Below are 25,089 nucleotides of genomic sequence, written 5' to 3'. Positions count from 1 at the left end.
GCTGAACCTACTTGAAAGTAAGACAGGTCAAACGTGGAGTTTCTTCTTTAATAAGCACCTTAAATTTCACAGGGAGGTGGGTAGGCACACATGCTTCATTTGCATAGAACACTTTAAAAATGAGCAAATGACCCCTGTGCTTTAAGTTGGCAAGGGCTGTCTTTCAGGTTTTGCCACAGGTAGCTTTATGGTCATACACAGAACTAAGATACATGGATGCCTATGATAAAGGTCATAGCTGAAACAGAAGTAGCTGCTTTCATCTGACTTGACAAAGAAGAGTTCCTAACACAGCCTAGCAGCGTGATGATTTTAAAGATCACAGACTCAGAAAAGTTGCACAAGCTGTTCAGTCTGAGAAGACAGCTTACATACAGAAGTTCTTATTCATTAATGTCTAGTTAAAGGGCAACTACATCCTAGCGAGGCAGGATGAAGGCACCAGGTTTTAGAGTTAGAAAATTAATTACCAATGGCTAGGTCACCATATCTCTGTTTCCCTTGCCCCACCTTTTTTTGTTTTAATAATCTGTTCTTGTAAACTCTTCTGTGCCACAGCATACTTACAGCTTGTTGCTATAATACCTCTCATATCAGAATCCCAGTCTCAGCTGGCCCATAAAACAAAGCGTCAAAAAAAATTTTCCAACTAGCCTCAAACTTTACAGTTTTTCAGCTAAATGTATGTTCAAATAATGGGTAAAATCTGTCTTCTAAAAAAAAAAAAAAATCAACTGCATGAAGAAAAATAATCTCCCAATTTTCTTCTGCATGCTCTTCCATTTGAATGTTCTTCCCACCCTATTTTTAGAAGTTAAATGCCCTGGTGTAGAAGCTGAGCATTTCCAAACAGTTCTAAGACCAACCTTAAGTCATGCTAATAATGAAAATACAGGGATAACTATGTATTAGACCAAAGCAATAGTCTATTCACCCCGGGTAGTTTAGGAACACCCATTTTCATCCACTATCAGAGTGCATGAAATCCCAACAGTCCAGAGTAAACTGAAACATAAGAAACAGCTTGTTCTGGAAGCACAAGGATACATCTTACCTTTTAGAACACCATTTCTGGTTAGTTTAAACCACACTTTGCTTGAGAAAAAATTGCAGTGCTCAGTGCTTTGCAGGTAAATAAATGCAAGGGCTGTAAAAGGATAAGAGCCTGGTCTTCCAGGTTTGAAAGGGGAGAGCAAAAGATTGTGGTGGCCATGGCTCTGGTTGTCAGGTCAGGGATGCAGGTTTCTTCTAAGAGTAGGATAGGCGTAGAAAATAACAAGGAAGAAATAGCAAAAATTTTGCCCTTCTTAGAACTGTTTTTGTCTAGCTCTGCTGCAACCAGCCAGGGATCTCCTCCACACTCTCAGCCACAATGGAAGAAAGTTTGGCTCCTGGCTCAAGATAGAATCTGCTATGTCCAACTCCCTTCTCAAATATGTGTTTAAATCCAGTATTTACTGAAATGAAACTTCATGACACTGCTCTGCTTCCATCATCACCATGTCTTCCTCTGTTTTCCTCCCTTAGGAGGAAAAGGGGAAAAGGAGATCTAGAATGGAGGAAAGTAGAACAGGTGAACCCAACCCAGACGTGGACCTCATTATGCTCACTTAATTAGGGAGGTAAACCTTACCTACAGGGTGAAAATACCTGCCTTGAAACACAGTCTATCTAATGGTAACCCAAGGTTCATAGGTTATCATTTTCAAACCAACCAGCATAACTAGAAAAGCACATTGCTCACTTCCTGCACCCTAGGCAGCTCCTCTCATACATTTTGCAGCAACATGCTCTATTCATTACATAACCACTCTAAGCATAATAACAACAATAATAATACATATTCACATCTATGTTTTTGTGCAATTCTCTCTAGGTATCCCAAAGAAAAGCTCATTAGCTTTCAGCATAAGTAACTCACTCTTTCACCCTTAAAAAGGGTACGTGGCATCTTCAAAACAGATATTGGGAGAAAAATAGACTCCTTGTTTAGTCATTTCACAGCCAACCTTTAAAAGGCCTGAATTCTCTCTCTCTTAAATGATAGCTTTTCCATGCCTTTAACAACTGCAAGCCAAAAGTGGTTTCTATTCATGTCATATTTTAGACAATCCAGCAGAGTATCACAGGTGAGAACACAGATTTATACAATGACATACAGAAGCTGCTGTGCCTTTTTTTTTCTTCACTCCTTTTTAAAGCCACTATTTGACAATGAGCAGAAGTTTTTCTAAGGTAACTACAGTATGTTATTCTATACTAGGAAAAACTGTTAATGTAAAACATAGCAATACGTAGGAGTAATTCAAATTTTTCTTTTCATGCATTACTTCACACTTTCCAACATTACATTTGGTCTGCGATCATGCTAGCCCGACATCTAGCTTAGCTAGAACGCAGTGAAATTTTCTATTTTTGTCGGAGCTTGAAAAAAATCCTTAAACCAGTTTATCGCCTACATCTTTTGCTACCTACTTTTCAAAATTAAAGAAAATCTGTCCTTCTTTGGAAGCTTGTGACACATTACAACCATTTTGATCCAATGAAAACCAACTGTTTATTCCTATTTGTTCCTGTGCTCCACAGGGATTTTTGGTCAATTTACTGCTCACCATGTGACAATTTAGGAGGGACTAGAACTAACTTAACTTTTGATATGGTTATTTCCGGACCACTCAAAGACTTACAGGAGTTTTTTTAGGAGCTATGCACAACTCATTAATAGAATTCTAAAACATAGAAAGTTTGAACTTCCCTTACGTTACCTAACAAAAAAAAATCTTGATAGTCTCTAATGCTTAGGATCGCTAGTGACATTGTACTGATTTGCTAAAATGCAAACTGAAACTGAAAGGAATAGCCAGCCAGAGAATGTAACATTTTATACAGTCTCAGTCACCTCACTGAGTTTCTTCTCCAAGAGTATGACAGAATTATTTTTACTTATATGTCTATAAAATCTTATTTACTCTAACGATCTGATATTCATTTGCTTCAGTGCCTCATCTTTTGACCCTTTCTCTAATCCTCTCCTTGATCCGTAAGAGGATGCACCCTACCTTGGCATAACTGGGACTTTCCACCTTAATTAGTTTTTGGCACCTTGCTCATGCATGGCTCTGGCAGCCTACGCACTCTCCTAAATCACTCATTAAAGAAACAATATGCAGGAAACGAACAGCTGTTACATTTAGAGCTGCAGTGCTGAGTAAAACTGTTTTATTCTTTTTATCGTTTAAATTAAACATGCCTGTTTAAATCCCTCAGTGACTTCCCATTCACCTCCCACGGTAAATCAGAACCACATGCTTCTGAAGTGCAGGATTACAGATCAGTATCTTTTCTATAATGTACTCCTGCCTCAACCCCGCTTCTGTCTCACCCCATCACCTCCTCCATGGGTTTCTGATTCATTCCTTGGCTCTTGCTTAGACCAAGCTGACACAGCCAAGCTACAAGCCTCTTCACCGCCTTTGCCCAGAAGTCTCTCTTCCAAATAAGCAGAAACAAGTGGGTTTTTTTGGTTTCGTTTGGGGGGTGTTGTTTGTCTTTTCTCTTTGCCCTAAGCACTACACCAACACACCCCCCACAAAAAAAAAAAAAAAAGAAAAAAACCACCTAAACCACCTACACACCAACCCAACCCACATTTTCTGAAGGAACAAAGAGTTTGAGATGAGAGTCCAAGACAATCTTTTACAGCCTCAGGACAATTTTAATTCACTCCTCACACCTTTTGGCCCACATTTTAGATTAATCTTTACTTCTTATGTTCATTCTTGGTTCTGTTTCTCCCTTACGTATTTCTCTTTAGCAACTACAAGCTGGTGTACAACAGCTCAAAGTTCCATTCAGGTATCTTTTTATTCTTCAAAGGCTCATACCCTTCTGCCTACTCAATCTTCTTTATGAACAAAGTTCTGGGATCTCCCACTCAGCAAGACCATAGCAAAAAAAAAATAAATAAATGTTATAAAAAGATTCACTGCTGGAAAATGCTGACAAAACATCAATAAAGCATCACTTGTAGGACAGAAATAGCAGTAAGGTATCTTAATAGAGAGCATCTGTCATTCACCTTAACCCATGAGAGTATCTTCAGAAAAAAAAAAATTTAAAAAGGCAGCAATGTTAAAATATGAACTCAGGAAAGAGTAGTTGCCACACCTATGCAACATCTGCTTCTCGTGGTCCTGCTACCATTTTTCTCTCTACCTTAAACAATGCTACAACTGTACATAAACAGCAGTTGCCTTCTCTACAAACTCTTTTTGTTACCTACCTCCTGGAACTTTACCATACCATCTATAACCAAGGTGAAAGAATAGTAAAGAATTTTATCCCTAAATAAAGAAGTACAAATAGTATTTATTTGGCTTGGCTTAAAACATAATTTGGGAAGGTTTACTCTATATATAGCACCACAATGGAAAAGAAGGTGTTGAACAGACACGTCCAAGAGACTTTTGGGGAAGACAGCCCAGCTCAAGACAGAATTGAGGAAAAAGCTGACTATTTCTGTTTGCATTGATCTGTGTGGCTGATTGCATGTATGTTTGTTGCATACATGAGACTGTGTACACACCTACTGGAAATACATTCTCGCTCAGGACCAGCTGGACCTTGGGGACATGGAGCTGCAGCCACCTTGCTATAGTTAGGCTACCAGATTCAGCTATCCTTAACTTCTACCTCATGTTAAGCAAATAGTGTGATTTCCTTCTGTAACGTGTCACTAAGTAAACCAAATCAGAAAAGGAACTCCTTTAGTAGGGCATCAGACATCTATCAGCCAGGTGTGAGGCTTCGGAATACATCTTCAATCAAACTAAAACCCCCAGTTTCTCAGTCTTAAAAACCAAAATAGAAAGGGGTGTTTTAATAGAGTAACCATAGCTACTCTGCAGTGCTCGCAAAATATTGCCCTCAAACCCAAGCAGATTCTACTTTGCACATACTTAATAGCTAAAGTCACAAAATATAGGCTATTGAAAATAAGTAGAGAAAAATACATACTCTTCAATATGCAAAACTGACAGATAGCAAAATACGAAGTTTCCCCACAAAGTTGTTTGCTTATTATTCTGGTCAGCAGCTCTTTTATGTGAAGCTTACTCATTTAAAGGGCAATTTAATAAAGCCTGCATTGGTAACAATATATGCCTGTAGAAAGGTCACACTCCTCTTTTCCCTTCCCTCTTAAACTCACTCTCCTGACAGGCAGGCATGTATAAGCAAATGAAGAATGCATAGTAGGATTATTTCACTGGAAAAATTAGATAATTTACTGTTGCCTGACATGTCTTACAATGCATATAAATTCAAGAACTGTGCCACTGTCTCTCCTCCAGCTAAGCCACATATTAGTTGTGCCCTCACATTATTGAAATCCTCAAAGCTGCTGTCACAAATTAGAAAAAAAAAAAAGGGTCAAAAGAGGTAACCAGATTGTTGCTTTAGGCCTAATGTATAAAATATACACAATAGCAAAAACACTCCACTGGTACCCTTTCAACACACAATCAAACAGTATACTCTAATGCTGTTTAGTCCAACATTAAATTACTGCCCAGTAAGACTTGTTTCTATGAATAGGGTTTTTCATGAAACTCATGTCAGCTTGGATTTAAGTACCTCTCTGCAGTGTCAGCAAGCCCCTACTACTATCAGAACTGTGCTGGTATAAAAGAATAAAAGCGAAAGTTTGAAACAACTCTTTATATGGAGTTGTTTATATCTATACCCACACATCAGGATTAATTGATTTTTTAATTCAGTTTTAAACATAAAAGGATGAATCAGTTTTATAAAACATTTGAACCTGGATGACTCTGAATACAACTTCAGAATTTGCAAGAACTTGCAGAATTTAGTAGCTATGCCACTACAGCCACGTGATGGAGATGACCAGAAAACCAAAGGCTTGTTTATTTTTAAAGCTCTAAAAGAGGATCCAATAAAGAACTCCGTCTGCAACTAAAGCTTTAATACTATCCGTGTCAGGGAAATAAGATCACCAACTGCCAGTACCTTTTGACACTCAATAGCTCTATTACACAAAACACTTTTTCTAAAGAAAAATGCTTTCAAGAATTAGTGCAGTTGCCTGAAACCTATTAGCAAATCAAAAAATTAGTTTGTGGACAAAAGGTTTTACATTTCCCTGAAGGCCACGTAAGAAGTGATGGCAAGCTGAAATATGGTGGTTTCAAGATAAAGCCAAGTCCAGCAAACACCCACTGGTGGAGGATATGGAAGATGATCAAGCCAACGATCACGACAAATACTTTAATTCCCTCAGAAACAAGCAGGATTTAATTCCCTCAGAAACAAGCAGGACAACCCAGGTCACCTCAGCGTTCAATAATTAGCACCTTACTTGTCATATACTGAAGGCAAGAGGGGCTATCTACAAATATTTTACAGGAATTATTACATAAAGTATTGTTAAAGGAACACTAAAACTGCCGCATCAGTTAGAAAGTTGAAAGCATCAGTTGACACACCCTCTGTCCTTAATGTACAGCTGCCTTTCAACCTTTCTCCTCCTCTTCCCAAAACATTCTCAGAAGGGCATAAACTGTGAATCACATTGAAAAGAATCAGTGAATGATGCATGGCTCTCCATGCTGGGACGCACTACATAGAGTCCCGAGGCAATTGAAGACTAAGACAGAGGAGAAACAATTTGTATTGTCATTCCTGAATTTTAGTCCTGATTCTAAGTCTCTGGTCCCATACTTAGAGCAGCAATTACAGGCAAAAGTGTAAAGTAGTAATTTCTGACAACTGTATTTAGTCTAAAAATTAATGCAGCTGACAATTTAGTCGGTCACTGCATAACCTGCTTTTACCTCACAAGAAATGATGTACCTGTACATCATTTGCAGAAGTCATCTCTTAACAAGTTGTCCTTTACCCACAGAAGTAGTAGAAGAGCCCAGGTGTACGGTTTAACACATGGCTGCAGGTGCCACAAGCTGTGGCATGCAAGATGATTATCAAGACTTAACAGGTCAAAACATAAAAAAAAGTCTTAATCTGTTCCCATTTGAGGCACCATAACACAGTGCAAAGACCATTTTTGTTTGAATGGCACTGAAAAGTTGTGCAAGATCACAATTTAACATTTCACGTTATTTAACATTATATGGTGAGAAAATCCATTTTTGAGTAACTGTATCAATTTTCATCAGCCAAATCTGTCCAAAATATCAAACTTAGAGGACATTATTTGTGTATTAGAATTCGGTATCAAAATAAATAAAACTATATGAACAGCTTGAAAGATAGCTATACAGATTTAACAAAAATTTGCTTTAACGGTCTGTCTAAAAAAACTACGTGCTGCACCAGGAAGCCTTGCTGAGAGTTTCTGGCAAGTTAAATTTAAGTCACAGGAAATACAAATTCACAGATTTCAGCTCTAAAGATGTCGTCAATGATATTTATACGCTTTAAGCCAAGTCAGAGCTATTTTCATTTAAAAAAAAAAAATCTACTGCAGCTATTGACAGAGAAAAATTAGTGCAATATCACTCCACTTTTTTTAGGGACAGTAAAAGAAACAACTTCAACTCGTTCATTCTACACACACACACCCTGCCAAAAAAAAAAAAATTATTGCTGTTATCTTCAATAGCATTGGTATTGTCTGACCTGACTTCATTCTCCTTTAGAAGCTTGCAGAGTTCAGCAAACCAGCTCAGAAGGATACTGACATGGCCCAATATTCTGTCTGTAGCATGAAACACGCAAGCGGACACGCATTTCAGGAAAACCTTTGGAAGCTAAACCAAGACGAAAAAGTTGTAAGAAGGGGCTGTCCAGGTACTGTAGAGATGCAAGAGAACAGCTGTACAAAGAACTGTGGGAGGAAAAAACCCACTGGTTTAAAACATACATCTAAGAACTCAAAATTATATTTAGTTAATAAATAATATAGTGAAGACTTCAGTGGGAAATACAGGTCACTCTGAAGAATGATTTTTAAATGCTGTCAACTGGCAATTGTAGTCAGTAAATAGAGGTAAATAAAAGTAAACAAAAGGCCTTTATCAACAACCAGCTTGCAAACTTAAGGGATGGGATGCCAAATATAACCTGTGGTACACCAGTAGTAGTTTTAACAACTTACCTGCTCCTGGTAGAAGATTGTGACTGCTTCTAGCCAGAAAAATGGCTATTATTACCCACATTGTCATCACCACACTGCACTGTCTAGCACGTATTAGTCTATAAGAAAACCATTCAGCGACTGCTGTTAATTCAGGATAAACTCTTCTTAAGGAGCCCTGCATTTCAGTAGAGTGCATTACTGGGGAGGTACTGGACCTATATTAATTATCTGTTGGTCTCTTGGTGATGTGAAACGTGTTAATCAAAATACTCCTAGGAGTATTTAGACTCCCAGATACAAAGACAGTATGGCTCTGAGAACCACTGGAATTTAAGGTATAAGTAATTTGGTCATGGAAGTGTTCAAAGACTGTGGAAAACACTAAGCATTTTGAGTAAGTATTGAGTCTTACAAACTGACTTATACGTATAAGTCTTTTTTTTATTTTCTTCAAGCTAAAAGTACACAGAAACAACTGCTATTGTTCAGCTGATGTGCAGCAGCAAGTTGTTAAACCAGTAATTTCATCAGGATCCTGAATGCCCTTTTTAATTAAACTCCTGTAAACTGGTGTCCCCATCTCTTAGTGGAGAGGGTACTGAAGGAGGGAATCTGAAACCATCATGAGGCACAGGCAGAAGGAAAAAAAAAGGACTTTGTTACCGAATCTGATATTGTGATAATACAAGTCACAGAAGAAACTGGTAGCCCCTAAACTGAGGTCATTTCACACATCCCACCAACATAAAACTGTATGTGATGCATCATAAGCAGACCACTTCTAAAAATAATACAATTCATTCTGAATATTTTGTTCTGAGCTGATCCCAGTGCTCAGCAGAAGAACAAATAAGACGTGCTACATGCTGCTCGGAATTTTATTTTTGCTTTTAAACTAGTATCCAGTAAAGATTAGGCATGGTAAATGTAGACCCTGTGTTTACATGGGCTTCATGTTACTGGTAGCATATATGTTTATTACATTTTATTGGAACTAATATTTACTCCTTGATGGTTTGTTGGGGTTTTTTGTCCTCCTCAACAGAAACAAGTCTGGCTTATTCAATCTTCTGCATTTTGTTCTGTGTAATGGTCTCTCCAAAGGATATTCTACATTTTTCTTTCAAACATTTTGAAAATTACTCATATGCATCTTTCTTCCCCACCAGTGCCCTCCCACTCCCACATCTGCTGTAAGTTCACAAGATTTTCAGTAGGCCATTCTTCTGTTATTACTAAGTTTTAAAAGAAAACATTTCTCCAAAATTAAAATAATTAATTTCTTCAATTTTTTGTTGAATCGGTTTTAACATGTGGCTGTACTCTGAAAATAGACTTGCAAAGTGACACCTTTCCCAGTGTGAAACTGAAGTTTTGCGCACTAAACTTACTGAAAGACACTGCAATACTATAAACCAGATAATGACGACTTCTGGTTCTGGTTTATTAGAAGTATTACGACAATAGGCATAAATACTTCAAACAACAAATCACTCAAATTGGCATTTACCAAAATCAAGATGTACCATAAGTTCCTCCTCCTGCTGCATGCCAACCGCTTTCACGTTCTCATTCTCTCTCTCTCTCTACCGGCATAAAGACAAAGTGACTGCTAGATTCAATGTCATGTTACTGGAAAAGAGATAGCTCAATGACAATGAAAAAAACCTTGAATTTTACTCACAGATGTCCTTCTCTCTAGTCTGTATTAACAAGGCCTCAGTGGACAACTGGGTCCAATCTTGGTCATCATATGTTAAAAATGTAGATATAGGTAAAAAGGAAAGAGTCTAGAAGAGCAAGAAGAGTGATGGAAGATTTAGGAAGCCGAAGAAAAGTCTGTGATGTTCAGTCTCAAGAATGAAAGTAAATTATATGAATGAGAATAGGTAAGACTGTTACAGCAAAACTAGCAACAAGCTGCTTCATAAGAGAGCAGGAAGAAGTACCAGAAATTGGTCTAGCACAGACCAAGGAAGATTTAAGTCAGATGCTATCTTTCTAACAAGACAAGCTGTTACAGCAATTGAAACAAACTACATAGGGACTGTTACAAAGCTCCCAGTGTTAGATTAAATATGCTTAACAAGACTAAATACATTCAGTTACTGTTTACCTTTACGGAGTTCAATAGCAATTTTACTTAATGCCCTGTAACTTCCCATTCCTTCTTCCTCTGGGCTCCTTTAGCATACCTGCAGTCCTGCCTATCCAACTATTTCTGGGTCTAGCCACAAATAAAATTCAGAAGCTGACCATCTATCTTGAAAAGCACGGATCTGTTTGCATAAGCTGTTGGATTTCTCTGAGCGTTGGTGTGAGGTATCTGTTAATTTTCAAGCTAGAGGACTTTTCAGGATTCAACAACCCTGCAAAGTTGTTCAACCAGTAGACCCTACAGACCCTACAGGTGATGGGGTGCAGCACAAATAGTCAAAGTCTGTGTTACCAAGTACTGTACTATAGAACGCCAGCCTTAGTAAAAAGTTTTGGACAACATGAGAACCTTCTTTTTTGAGGCTTTCTTAAGGAAATCAACTGCTTTTCAGACCTTGTTGTTACAGGCCCTCAGATCCAATGTACTGTCAACTCTCATGTCCACGCCCAAAGACAACATACAAATAGAAGCATATCTGTTACACTTTAGAAGACAATCTGTGTGAACAGTAAGAGTTACAAAGGAAAGATTCATACATATTTTGTGCTCATGTGTTTATAATAAGCATATTACTATGAAAACATTGTTCTTGAATAATTTCAGAAAATGAACACGAAAAGTGATAAATATTAAAAAGGATCTTGTCCAGGATTTTGGACTTTGTGTTGGTTGTACCTACCAAAATTCTTTAAAGGGAAAAATATGCCAGGGCAGAGCTTTGTAGAAATACCGTTATTTGTGATTTTCCCTTCTGCTATCTCTCATGCACATTTCTTGTTCATAGGCAAGATAGCACGTTTATCAGTAGGTCCAAAGTAAAGCTATGTGTAATGCCTTCCCCAAGCAGCAGCTCCCACTACAGGTCTATGTTCCCACACTTCGATACACTAACCCACAGCATCATGAGAACACAACAACTGGCAGGGCCATGTTATAAACCAGATCCCTGAAGTGATCCAAGTTAAAAGGAACAAAAAAAAAAAAAAAAGCCAAGGGGAGTTGGGGGGAAGGAGTGTTGTGTTGGTGGCTTTTAATATAAGTTCAGTGATCTGGTGTATAAAGCAGACCAGCAAGCAGTCGTATCAGCACAACTACAAGAACAGAGAACTGCAGCAGGGAATCAGAAAGGAACACAACCAACTTTAGCCCATGTTTACCCCAATCACGTTCCACTCACCCTGTACCAGGCTGACCTCTAAAGCCCATAACAAATCCACAGTCCACAAACAACTGTAGGAATTTCTTCTCCAATGTATTTGTTCTCAGTGGAGGCCCTAGGTATATGGCTGACTAAATGCACGCTGAAATGCATACACAAAGTGTGGGAGAGTTACTCACGCATGAGCTTCTTATAATATCCAACTCTCCCACATGGTGTTCTGCATTAGTTATTACCTATATGGAAATTGAAAAAAAAATTGATGTGCAAGAAAGTTGATTTGCCTTCCGAAAACATTAACTTTGATATTCCCTTAAAACACGCAAAATGTGATACTGCATTAAGAGACATTTAATTTCCCTTGGGGGGAAAAAAAAAAAAAAGAAAGAGCAGAGAGTTGAGAATGCAAGAAAATGTGACATAATACGTAAATATAACAGAAACATTGGTATAGCATTATGTGAAGTGAGTGTCATTAGAGATAAATGATAAAATAACTCATTCAAAATGAAGGACAAATACTAGAAGAAAAACAAGAACGTACACATTCATATACCAGCTGTCTTATTATTGGGAGCTGGGGGGAACCTCTTGAATCAAGAACTGCAGAACAAATGGTCTTTTGTATTTGACTAATGTAGTGACAACAACCAGTGCTGAGGGCCCCCGATGTTGGTAGTTCATGCACTAAATGAATGTTTTTCTCCTCAGTCATTGATTACACCTCACTTTTCCAGCCCCACCCCCCTGCCCAAAAACAGAGAAGTGAGAACACCACAGCAGGGAGCAGAAATGAACAGCTCTTACTCAGAAGTAACAAAGGTATGGTAAGGAAGCAATCTCCTGTCCATGTCTAGATGAAAGAAACTCATTGTTAACCTGTCCCTTTAGAAAGACCAGTGAGCTGGGCCATGCCATTAAGTATTCATTTATAATTAGGTTTTATAAATATACAATGAAGCTATTTTAATACCAAAGAGTACTTAGTAATTCTACATTACTTAAACATGAAGCACTCACACCTATTTCAAACATTGTATCACATACTAGAAATTAATTGAACACTTAGTCTTACTATGCAGAACCTGAAGCGACAGAATAACACACTTCAAACCCCATGAATGGTATCAGAATAAGAATCACAACCAGCTGCCTAGAAGGTGAAGCTCCAGTTTAGCACATTAGCCCAAATACAAAACAAGTTAGCAGAGACAATATTATATGGCATCTTAGGTTTTCATGGTTCTGCATTCCTACAAGATTCTTAACTATTACCAAAATTTCACAATACCTTCTGGTACGATACCTATTCCTGTCATAGAGACAGAAAATTGAGAGCTAGAATTAATCTCAAGAGCATTTGACACATTTATGGAGAGAATACAGATTTAACTAAGGCCTGACAGCCTGCGCTAGGTTTCTAAGTTTCCAAAAATTCACACTAACAATTTTCCTACTTTAGCTTTTAAACTTACAGAAAAGGACTTGAATCAGTGCATTCCTTTTTATCCATAGTGTTTGGTTCTGCCACAATGCAATAAATGCTACATATCTAGTAGTAATAATGTAAAAAGGATGAAAGCAAGAAAGAACAGCTTTACATTCTTTACAAATATACTTGTAGTATGACTGGTATCAAGATTAAGTGTAACCATATTGCAATAAATTAAAATCCACTTAAAAGCTCGACTGCCTTCTCAGTACTGAAGTAACCATGAACGTGTAGTATCACACACCAGACCACATCATTTATAATACCATTCTCATCATCATCACATATGCCATCAGACAGATAATCTGGAGCTTAAAGCCCTATCAGACACCGGAGCTTTAAACCTGGATATTTCTGGCCTTTAATGAGTCCTGCATGAGGAAGAAGTATAACACCTCCCCTTAAACACAGAAGAGTCAGCATTGCCAACGATGGACTCAAAATGCATCCTCCCAGGCAGCACCCACAGCCAAAACACAGCATGCTGCCTATTAAGACAGCACCAGCACTAGGGATCAAAAGTACAAGATTAAGGTCATTAAGGTGTGTTAGCAAGACAGAATATCAGCTTTAAGGATGAGAAGTCAGCATGATCAAGCAAGAAGTGGTCTTTTAGCAAATCTGACACCTCTGGGTTTTGTCTGAGGTCTTCCACAGCGATACAGAGATTTGTGCAACCACCAGATTGGTAAAATACCACACAATTCCAGACAGATTTTTCCAACTACATATACCCATCATCACCCAGAAGTAAACAGTTCCTTAAGCAGTCGGTAACAAAAAATTAATCTTGCAGATTAAAAGACATATGGTATGATCTAAGATACGGAAAGTTTAGTAGTAAGATATTTTGTTTCAAGTTGGTAGTATTTCTCATTTCTAGGCCTTTAACCAAGCATAGCTACAACCAACAGTGACCTCATCGGTTTCAGCAGCCAATCAAAAAATCTATTAATTTAAGCCTAATGCCCAATAAAAACAATTAATTTTGGAATGCATAATCGCAACAGAAATTTTTAATGCCACTACCGCAATAGCAATCACTGCTAGTAATCTGGCATTGGGCAAGAGCAGAAACATAGGCAGAGGAGAAAGAAGAAAATCATAAGAATTAAGTATATCACCTATTATGCAACTAGTTTTAAACTTTCCAAACACCTACACCAAATACCAAAAAACAGTGGAAGGAAAAGCTACTCTGTCCATCTTCAGGATTTGTGGTTAGAAAACATTTTGGACAGGAAGCCACGTTCTCTAAGCTTGTGTTTGTTTTATTCTAATTTAAGTTTCAGCCTAAGGCACAGCCAATTAGAAAAATTTATTAGCTCCATGTGGGATAGGCAAAACTTCATGCTGGATGTTGCTTGATTAAAAAAAAAACAAAACCAACAGTAGGCAAAAATTCTGCACAACTGGCCACTGGCAAGGTACAGAAGCTGAACAGGAGAAAGTACTTCATTCTGCAGGCTAACAGGAAAAAAAAAAAATCAAACAAACAGAACAGTTTAATTGGAGAACATGGTTTCACATTTAGGAAAAAATCTACTTTGTTTATCTAAATTGCACTAAAGTATGAGAGAGAAGGTGATGCAAAGGTGGCTGACAGCATTCATTTTCAGGCAGGGTAGACCATTTATTTTATTGTGTTACCTGAAGTTTGGTTGCAAGGCCCATGAAAGTCAAATGAGTCTTCACTTACTTCAATAGTTTTTGAATCTGACCCAGAATTTAAACAGCATGACTACTTACTTTGTAAGCATAAAGTCTGAAAAAATTCCACTTTGCAGATGAGATTTCCCATGTTAGAGGTGAACCACACTGGCAAAATAAATGCCTCCACACGTTACATCTCTCTTGTGGCAAAAAATATTCTCTCTTACCTGAACATTTTCTTCTGTAACTTGAATTTCAGCAGTGTAAATATAATCAATAAGCATCCTTAGCGTCCAGCCATCGACTTCCTTTATTCGAACTCTCTTTGCTCGGCTTTCACTCATCTCACCTACAAATACAGTTTATTAGTCAAGTAAATTAGATAGAAACACAGCACAAACATAGAAGCTTAATAGCAGCAGAACTTTTTGCATATGATCAATTGTGACAGTAGAACAATTTTAATAATAATAATTCCTTTTCTTTTCCTTCCTCCCTCCTATGCTAAAGGAAGACTTTGTTGTTACCATCATGCAAATACTACCTGGGTTAATACTTTTACTGCAGGCGACTTACTTTCTCCAGTGTACGATACCAGGAAAACATTGTTATCAGGCCTAAATAAGATTTCAATTGCATACAAAAAACATTTTGCTGGCAAAGCAAGCTGTTAAAATACCCTAGCTTTATTACCTTCCTAATCGAAGGAGCATACCTAATGCAGCCTGCAATAATTTTTATTTAAGTAAGAAAAATTATATCCCCACAGAAGAATTAACATACATATTTCTTTACTTGCCTACTTATTATTCCCTTAGCAATCTCACCTCTGTTAGAGATCTGATTTAACAGCTAAGATAAAATGGTAAGCAAGGGAAAACTTGTTGGATCTCATTTTGTGGAGGCTGACATATTGGCCATATGCCACAACTGATCTTCATAGAAAGGCCTACAAAACAGCTTCTGCCTTCCAAAATACAAGGTTTCTCAAAACGCAACATCTAAAGTAATTGCCCAAAAATACCTTTTGAAGTAATGATTATAAACCTTCTCCTATCGACCATATATCTGGTCATCTCAGACCTTTAACCCTTTCTGCATTGACTTGCATTGGGAAGCAAAACGTGAACTATACGGGGTATGTTGGTAGATACATAAACTTTGACTTGGGAAGAGCATATCCCAGTCTCTGGAAACATCCATTTCTTGTTCTTCTGTATTGGATGTATTCTTCTTTCTTCCCCCTAGGCACCTAGACATAAGGGCATTGATGAAGTAACAAATTTAATGTATACACCACCACAGGCAGACAAGATGAGGAAGCGAACAAGAAGATGCTGATCACTGCTGATAATTCCTTATGAAGTCCACGCTCAATTCCATTGTTACCCTGAGGTCTCTGGGGTTGGTGCTGAACAATGCATTTTATAGAGTGCTTTTGGCAAAGGGATCATCACTGAGAAATTTGTTACCATTATTCATGCCTTTTTTTTTTTTCAGCTGAAGGGTAAGAAATGGCATTTTAAATCAACCCTTCAAGTGGTAGAAAGCGCAGAAGACCATCTACAGCAACATACTACTACTTAATGGCAGCACAGGTTGCTAGCATTCTAGGAAACAATGACAAAGGACCACATCAAAACAGCAAAAACCAGCCCCTGTAGAACTTTCTCTTTTCGCCTGGTCTTCTGAAAAATTTCCCTGCACCTTTGAAGGATGATTGCAGCGTGTTCTTTGCAGGTCCCTGTATTCCAAGTTTCTACTTCTAGTTTGACACAGATTAAACCTATTGATCTTCAGAGCATGTATGCTGCAAGTTATTTATTATGCAAGCTGCTGTGGAGGTGGTCCTTTGGGAAAATTGTGTGTGTGGGAGAGTAGAGTTTGATATTCTGCAAGCGTATTAGGTTTGTTTTCAGATTTTGTGTCAAGGCTTCTAGAGCCACGGATAGGCACCTCCTCTGTTTAACAACAGAGCCCAGAACATAAAAAAAAAACAAAAACAAAGATTTGCTTCTACCTTGCATGCTAAACAGACATGCAGTCTTACTACGATTCTAGGTTGGTCCTCTTGTGATCCAGACTCGTGATTAGACAGATCATATGGAGGAAACCATAGATTCGCTTGCTAGGCAGTCTCAGTCTAGAATTCAGTCTGCTGAAGAACTCCATTCATGACTGGAAAGTTGCACTACCATGTCTCCACAGAGTTGTTAATGACAGAAAAGTGTATCATGAACAGAAAGGAAAGCACTGAGCTTATTCAGCCTACCAAGCAGGAGCAGCAGACACTACTTGAGCTCAAGTTACTAAAAGGCTATCTAAAAAGTTTATATTGTTCCTTGAAAAGTAACATAAGGAACGCTTTTCTTTTTTCTTTTTTAATAGAATTTTACAACTGCGGAATGGAAGCAAAGAGAGGAGGTAATTCCCTAAGGATTTTGCCATCACAGAATAGAAAATTAAACTCAGGTCACACTTCACCCAAGCCAGGCCCTATGGCCACTGAAGTGACCTTTCCTCTAAACATTTAAGCATATTTAATTCAGTTCACAACACATATTTCTAAAGAATTCTGCTGCGTACAGAAGGAAAAATTACTCCTAGTAAAACTGTCCCAGGTGCTAAATCTTCCTCCCCTCCCTACCAGCCCCACCTCCCCAATAGGATAATTGTTACTAACTTACTAAATTTTGTAAGTTTAAAAAGCAGTAACTTTTTCTTTCTGAATATTTAACACGGCTACTTCTACCATTAAAAGTTCAAACAGGGAAAAAAAAAAAACCAAACCACCAGGCAGAGGGTTTGATCTCAGTTAATGCTATATCCTGGCCCACACAGCAGTCATTAGGTAATGACTCAGGGAAAGATGGAAGTAACCTGCAAACATGTGTCTAAATATAAGCATCTTCTTTCTAGTCAAGAAGTAACCTTGAAGCATAAAAGTGCAGTTTCTTTACTGTCTTTTCAGTCACAGTTTTATTCTGGATGGAGAAAGATACTTTCCCATTTGGTTGTAGCTGATTAAGGGATCAAATTTGCTTATTTGAATTTGCAGATTACTGAATGACAGTACAAATCCACCTGAGAAGTGTGAATTGAAATGTTGATGGAGATGACAGCTATGAACTTCAGGATTTTTTTTCTGTGGGGAATGGCTGAAACACACTCATGCCACAGCTGGGCCTATGAGAATAGTATAAAATCTGATGATAAATTTTGAAGCCACAGCTAAATTCTCTTTAAACTCCCACAAATTTAGTTCCCCAACTATGCAAGCACTGCCACAGATGTATGGGTTAAATGCTTCCCACCCATCACTCAAGTGAGTGCTCCCACCTCCACTCTGAGGGTCAAAGTCCTATATTTAAAAACACAAAACAAGCAAAAAATTTAGGAGGGACTGAAGCAAGGAAAGAACCAAGATTTGAGTGATTCCATCTGGAAAGCGGCCACACTACTGCACTCACACCCCTAATGGGTAATAACCTTTGTTCCACAAAGGGCAGTCAGGGCAAGCAGAAGTATCTTAACCTCAAAGCATAATATAAAACTATATTCTGAGTAAAGAGCATTTTCAGTGTGACGGTCAACAACAGTTAATCTTTAATGTAAAACTAATGTAAGAGGCTTGAGTTTCTCTGTTACTAAGGTGATGAAAAGGAACTGCAGAAGCAACTGTTTTCATTTTAAATTTTTACTGCTGTCCTTAAAAGTAAGAAAGAATGTATCCATCACTTGAAATGTTTCTCTCAACTGCAAATGCAAACTTGAAGAACTACTAGAGGAATAGAGATTTAATTTTACACACAACTTTAAAGCATTGTTGCTGCCAGTAGTGACTCCACTTCTAGCTTTAGTTGTGCTGAAACATTTGCTTGTGCTGAAACATGTAAAATAGAATAATAATCAGCTGCTTCCCAAGGACACAACAGTATTTCAAATTTTAATTGTATGCAATGGAAGATTGAAGTTATTAAAGTTATTAAAACTCCAATGTGCTTCTGTACTGGTAGGCCAAGAGTCACATTTCTCCCTCCACTTGAGTTGGTGGTCAGAAGCAGTATGTTGTAGAGAACTCTTAATTTCAGACAGTCAACATTAACTACCAAACTGGCACGAGATTTGAGAAGGAAAAAAACTTCAGAAATTAATTTTAACAGGCATTTAGTAGCATTCCCACTTTGACACTGAAGTCCATGTCATTTCAACGTGATTTATAAACGTTATGGAATTAAACCCACAGCACAGGAATTCAGTTCTTCCTGTTGTAGCCTTCAGCATTCCTGTGGTAGCACCAGAGCAGTACCGTGGCTAGCTCGAAGGGAGCAGAGGCAGAATCAAGCCTGCACATTAAAGTTATGGCAGTGATGCAGAGTACATCTGTCAAGGAGAATTACCCTAAAAATACCAAAACACGTGCTCCAGCTAGAGGCTGCCAAAGCCACAGAAAGTCCTCATGTCTACTAACAGCCTAGAGTACTCAAGGTCTGAAGAATTCAGCAACAGTAGCTGTTAAAGTATATAATTTACTCCAAAATTCACATGAAAGTTATTTTTACCTTCTTTTACCTTCTGTGGAGATTGCTAGACCCTTAAAAGGTATAACAACTCCACTATTCCCAGCTTACTTAACACATAAATTTGTTTAAATGCAGAAGACTTTTTAAAGCAGTCATCGTGCTAAAAAAGAGTAAGTCTATGTCCTTTGACTGTCCTCAGGAAACAAAAAATCATTAAGAATCCCAAATGTTCCTATTGGCTTACCTAAAAAGTAAATGAGATCCTAAAAAGCAAAAGCAATTTAATTTTGCACTTTATACAGTTGGATTGGATTAGAACATGGTAAGTATTGAAACATTTGGTACCTGTAAACATGGCATGGAAGTAGGGGCTGCAGGCGGCTAGCACAACTCTATGAGCTGCAATTTCCATGTCTTCAGCTACTATCGTCACATCACACAGCAAGTTCTGACTATTTAGAAATATCAGAGAAGGCAATTTCACGTAAGTGAACTATAACAGATAAGCATACAATATCACACACAATTTCTTTTCCCACGCTCTCAAAAGAGACAGGCAGACAATGTTGGTGAAGCACTGTTTTTAAAAGTCTTACATAACCACATGGCTATTACTCAGTCAGATTACAGATGGTGCTTGGGTACACAGAACTTTCTAAAAATCAAACAACCAAATTGTGATTTCTTGCACAGAAGTTTTTTTGCATTGAATAACCAAAATTTGTAACAGCCCAATTTATAAACCTTCTCACTGTCAGTCTTCGGATGACTATGACAGAAAAAAGGATGTGATATAAACAAACACTAAAAATTTGAGCTAAGAAGTAAGACTTTACAGAAAACAAAGAATCCAAACTTCAGTTCTGATGCCTGTGTCACATTACGCTGGAAGCTCATGCCTACTTAACTGCTCAAAATCACTACCTGACCATCTCTATTATTTAATGTTTTCCAAGCATTTTTCACACACAGCACATGCACGGAATAGCAATTATTTTTCTCCACTCTGACCAGTTTAGAATTTATGGTCAACTTCTTATCTTCCGTGACTTTTTATCTTCATTACATCCATTTTCATTCTTGTCCTTTGCAACTCTAATACATATATCCTCCTTCTTCTGTTGCCATAACATAACATCTCATTTACAATTATTCTTAATACAGGTATACAGGTGTTTCCAATGCAGTTTACAGCTATTGGATATAGCTCTTCCATTTAAACCCACCAAAAAAGATGTATAATAGAAGGTAATAACCATACCCAAACGAAACACAGTTCAGAGGAGCTTGAAAACAACCATTAAACTTATTATACAAAAATCAAAACAGAAAACTGCACGAAAGAGGCCATCAGATACCCAGCTTTTTCAGACACCTGCACTTATCCTGACAACAGCAACAAAATATTTTATACTTAGCTGCACAGAAATACCGAAGATAACAACGAAGCCAGAAGCAACAGAACTACATCCGTGCAAAACTCCAGATAGTTAATTACACTGAGCAGATATAGACATAGTAACTTAGAGCTAGTCCAGATACTTCTCTGCTCTGGAACTGCATTAGGTGAAAAAAATATGCTCTGCATTACTACAAAGCTGACAAGCTAAATAAACTACTAAATAAAGAAATCACCTTATAAACTTAATCCTGTACTCTTCTCCAAGCATCTTGTGGCTTCCACAGCAACTCAGCACCTTCATTTCAGGAGGGCACACCGATTTATTTTAGAAAAGCTTGGATTTTGAAGCACTACTGTACTAATTTGCTTGTATGGAGTGACTGAATGAACAGAGCCATGGAGGGTACACCATCTTGGTAAAGGAAATGAGAAAATGAGATTGGGGGGTGGGGGGAAGTATAGATTTAAGAACAGTAACTCTTTACCTGCTGGCTGGTTATTCTTCATCAGTTTGTATTGAGAAAAGTCATTACCCATGTGTTCAAAAGATTTTGGTAAAGTCTTGTTTGTAAGAATGGATTTTAGCAAATATAGGTAAGGTCAAATTCCATTGTGATAAAAGCAAATTATAATGAAGAGGAAAGATAGGCATCAGAGTGTAATTTCTTCATATGTCAAGAACTAATTAGCTATCCTAATGATCTCTCTGACTTAGTGCTGAGGTGATGGTAATGAAATGACAAAAACTACCAAGGACAAAATTATGCAAATTTGTCAAAATTTGAAGGCCCAGAAAAGCCCTCCTATGAGCTAACAGGACCAGGCAACTTGACACAGGCCAAAAGCATAATATAAACTCACAGAGACTTAAGCATTCCCAAACCAATGTATTTTAGATGCTTAAGCAGATGATTTCTTCACTAGTTATCCACTCTCTGGAGTCTATACCTCTGGCAAACACCTGCTTATGCTACACAAATGAAAAGAACTGAGATAGAAACCACTTTAAAAAAATGTAGTCAGTAAAATTGGAAAATATAATTTACTTGATTAATATTAGGTGTTCATTTAGAGTAATGAAGTCTGAAACATTTCTAAAACATTTCAGTTTATTATTTCAAATAAATAAATGCAAATATTAATGTTTATAATCTTACCTAATTAGCACTTACCATTTTAAGAACTGTATGCAGCTTAAACAGTAAACACTGCCGCATCATCTATCTTATTAAATAAGAACTACAGTCAAGTTGGTGTGGCATTGCTCCTGCTCCAACTTTAACCATTTATACATGTAAGACAAAATTGCTCAAATTGCTTTCTACAGCAATTCAAATTTAGGTAACCATGGAAACTAAAGTATATTCTGAAAATCGTCCACAGCTTTCAACAACACACCCTGCTGGAAGACCACGTACCTTTTACTCACAACACTACAAAATGCAGGTAAGGTTTCTGACTTCTGAAACTGCTGTAAATGGGAAAACTGTTTCTTCATCTAAGCTCTTGCTCATCCTTAGGAAGTCATGGCTACTGGCTCTAGCCAGGCTTTCTTACACTGCTTAAGACACTCAACCTGGTTACTGAGGTCCTTGAAAAAGCCAAGGGTGTAAGTAAGGTGAAGCAACAAGTATCAGTCCTTGCAGCATAAAGTAATGAGGCTGTTAACATACTAGAAGGATAGTCTCTGCTCTTATCCCATTATCCTCAGACTATGGGAGCCTTTGAGATGGATTTAAGTAACTTATAGTCACCGTATGATTATCTCAAATCTTCCAGTACAGTACAAACTGTCACAGCCAGATAAATACATTGATATGATCACAGTTATCTACCATGGTATTAAAGATTTACGCATACGGAAGAGTGGAGATTAAAGGAAGAGGCATACTTTAATAGGGTAGCAGTTGCTGTCTTTATTTTCAGGAGAAGCCTCTCTAGTTTTGAATCTTACATGGAAAACAACAAAGAACTACAGGATTTTCACACCCTCCAGTACTGTCAATGCTAGAGCAGCGTTTTATTTATTTAATTTCTCCACTGCTGCTGTTAGTTATAAAGCTGAATTACTGTCACTGATAGTTGTGAGTCCTAATTACCACAGCTCAGTTGTGAGCTCTAATTACCAGCTGTCACAGTTTTCAATGCCATCTCACCTACTCATATGTAGAAAAAAAAAATCACTATGGATGCTAAGAACAGCATCAGCACCAGTCTCCCCATTTTGCTGAAACTGATGGTAATATCACTCAAGGTCTTACAAAACTTTGAGAAAAGTTACTTTCACCATTTGATCATCAAGTTCATCAGTTTCTCCCAGTGACGAGCAAAAGATAACTAAGAAAATAAACCACACTACCAGTTGGTTTACATTTATTAGACTGTGGCCTATATCTCCAGACTAGAAAACTTTAACATTTTTCCACTTCACAGCCTACCACAAAAACCAACAGGCATACAAAGAGCCTTAGGCTCAAGTAATTTTTCATCTATCCAGGATCAACTACATACAAGACAGAATCAGTAGCTTTAACTCCTTAAATACAACCTCCAAGTATTTTTCAAGTCTCATAAACCTACTTTTGATTAACTCACAAGGGGCAAAAATGTACTGCACACATTACAACTATCATCACATGACTACCATTCAGCTATTACTTCATTGTATATTTAATTCTTCTCACCAGCTACACTGCTGGAATTGCATGTTCAAATAAATAAACTATTATTAACTTAATAAATGCAAATGGAAGTAAAAATGTACTCTGGACTCCAGACAGATGTATATAGTGAAGTAATACCTTCTTAATTCATTCATGACTTTAAAAGCTTTCTTCATGTGCCATGGATTTACTGTGATAGGACAGTGAATTTCGGTGTTATCATCTTTTAGATCCAAGGGCTTCTGATGGCAAAGTTTGGTACACCTGGAAAAAAAAGAAAAAAAGAAAAAAAAGAAAAAAGAAGAGAGTTAATACTTCTGTCTAATCTCCAGTTCTGCCACTCTTACTTTCTCCACTTTCATCTTGGGGAGGAGAACTTGTGCTTCAGCTTCTTTACTCCAAGCAGTTTTGGTTTCCCTATTACCAGCAGTGTGGAGGAGTAGGTAGAATTCCTGACAGAGCAATAAGTTGGTAACCAACACTAGTGCAGTTGACAGAGGCTCTCAGGGCTAACAATAATCTCCACTAAAGAAAACATGAAGATGATGCTCTAGAATATTTCCAATAAGCTCTGAAGTGAGGGGAGATTCAGAGTCCAGGAACTTTCAGCCCAGTGGACATACAGATTGATGGCAGAATGCAGCATCCGTCGCCACAGTCTCTCAGTGCCTTCACTGCCTGCAAGACAAAAGCTACTCCCTGCCCTTTCACCAGGACCTCCCTTACTGGTTCACACAGCTTCCAGTACATCTCTGACAGGACGACCACATTATGACTACTGTGATTCTCCAGGTTCTCCCTAGCAAAGGCATGAGTGAGTATGAGAAAAACCTGGTAGTTCTGCAGATCCACTCCACGTCTTCAAAGGAAAAGAGACCAACCTCTTAATTTTTCCTACTCTCAAAACCACAAAACAAGAGAAAAACTCAGCAGTGTGAAAAATCATTAGCTCTATCTACAATTATCTCTTTCGAAAAGAAATACCAAAGTTCTGCAGACACTAATTTCTCTAGAAAAATTACTCTGTCACTAGGACTGTCCAAACAGCAAAAGGGTTTTGCACGCCAAGTCAAACCGTTGAGTTTTGTGGTTACAATCACAATGTTATTCTCACAAGCCAAATCCTATTGTTGTAGTACTTAGAAAATGCTTAACATCAGCAATGTTTTCATCTACACTACCGTAACCTTATTCCCAAACCTCTGAGCTGGAAGTAAGCAAAGTCACTAAAGTCACTTGGTGAGACAACTGACCCTGGTACATCAGAGATCTGATTTCAAACGAAAAAAATCAATCTTACTTGCTTTAGGTAAGAATAGTCAAACTGAATGTTTGCATTGACTCCCGTGATTCCAGCCCCTCTTCTACCATGCCTAAAACTTCTCACTTGGGCATTTCTAGGGAAGCTTAAAAGGAAAAAATTAATAATAATATAAAATTTTAACCCAGAACTTTATATTCTGCACACTACAACAACATGCAAAGTAGCTGACTCTCCTTTTCTTTCCAGCTACAAAACTAGCTACATAATTTTGGAGCAAGACAGCACAAAACTGCATGAAGCAACAAAGGAATAGAAAAAGTCTTTGTAAAACACTGGCTTACAAAGGTCCATCTACAGAACTTAAACTACTACGAACTTATTACATGAAACCACTATAAATTAGAAGTTTCAGCTCTATTTTGAAAATTATAAAACTCACTAGTGAAAAGGGCTAAGTAACAGACAGCAATTTTTCATCAACTGGGAAAAAAAAAATCAAGTTACATGTTAAAGAGCACATATACATGCTGTTGTATGGAAATGATAAAAAAGACATCCTCTCTAGCAAATTCCTTCAGACTGAATATTATTCTTCCAAATTATGTGACATTCAAAAAAATTATACACAGAAATTGGTGACATTGGGAAACATTCAA

At 37.7% G+C, this 25,089-nt stretch overlaps 1 protein-coding gene across 1 annotated transcript in view; it reads right to left on the bottom strand.

Annotated features, from left to right (window-relative positions):
* KLHL2 (kelch-like family member 2) overlaps positions 1 to 23,426 on the bottom strand; it is a gene marked incomplete at its 3' end in the record, with an annotated part of 55,923 nt that extends 32,497 nt beyond the window's left edge. Inside the window, exons 1-3 of the mRNA XM_010134029.1 lie at positions 23,308 to 23,426; positions 19,450 to 19,556; positions 14,809 to 14,930 (exon numbers count right to left, since the gene is read on the bottom strand). Of these exons, the coding sequence (XP_010132331.1) occupies positions 14,809 to 14,930; positions 19,450 to 19,556; positions 23,308 to 23,345 (267 nt within the window). The remainder of the gene's footprint in view (positions 1 to 14,808; positions 14,931 to 19,449; positions 19,557 to 23,307) is intronic.
* Positions 23,427 to 25,089: the final 1,663 nt, after the last annotated feature.

This window comes from Buceros rhinoceros, unplaced genomic scaffold (assembly GCF_000710305.1).
Source record: "Buceros rhinoceros silvestris isolate BGI_N320 unplaced genomic scaffold, ASM71030v1 scaffold4794, whole genome shotgun sequence".
Lineage (NCBI taxonomy): Eukaryota > Metazoa > Chordata > Aves > Bucerotiformes > Bucerotidae > Buceros > Buceros rhinoceros.
Note: the sequence above shows the minus strand (reverse complement) of the source record. Positions and strands in the feature narration are given on the sequence as shown.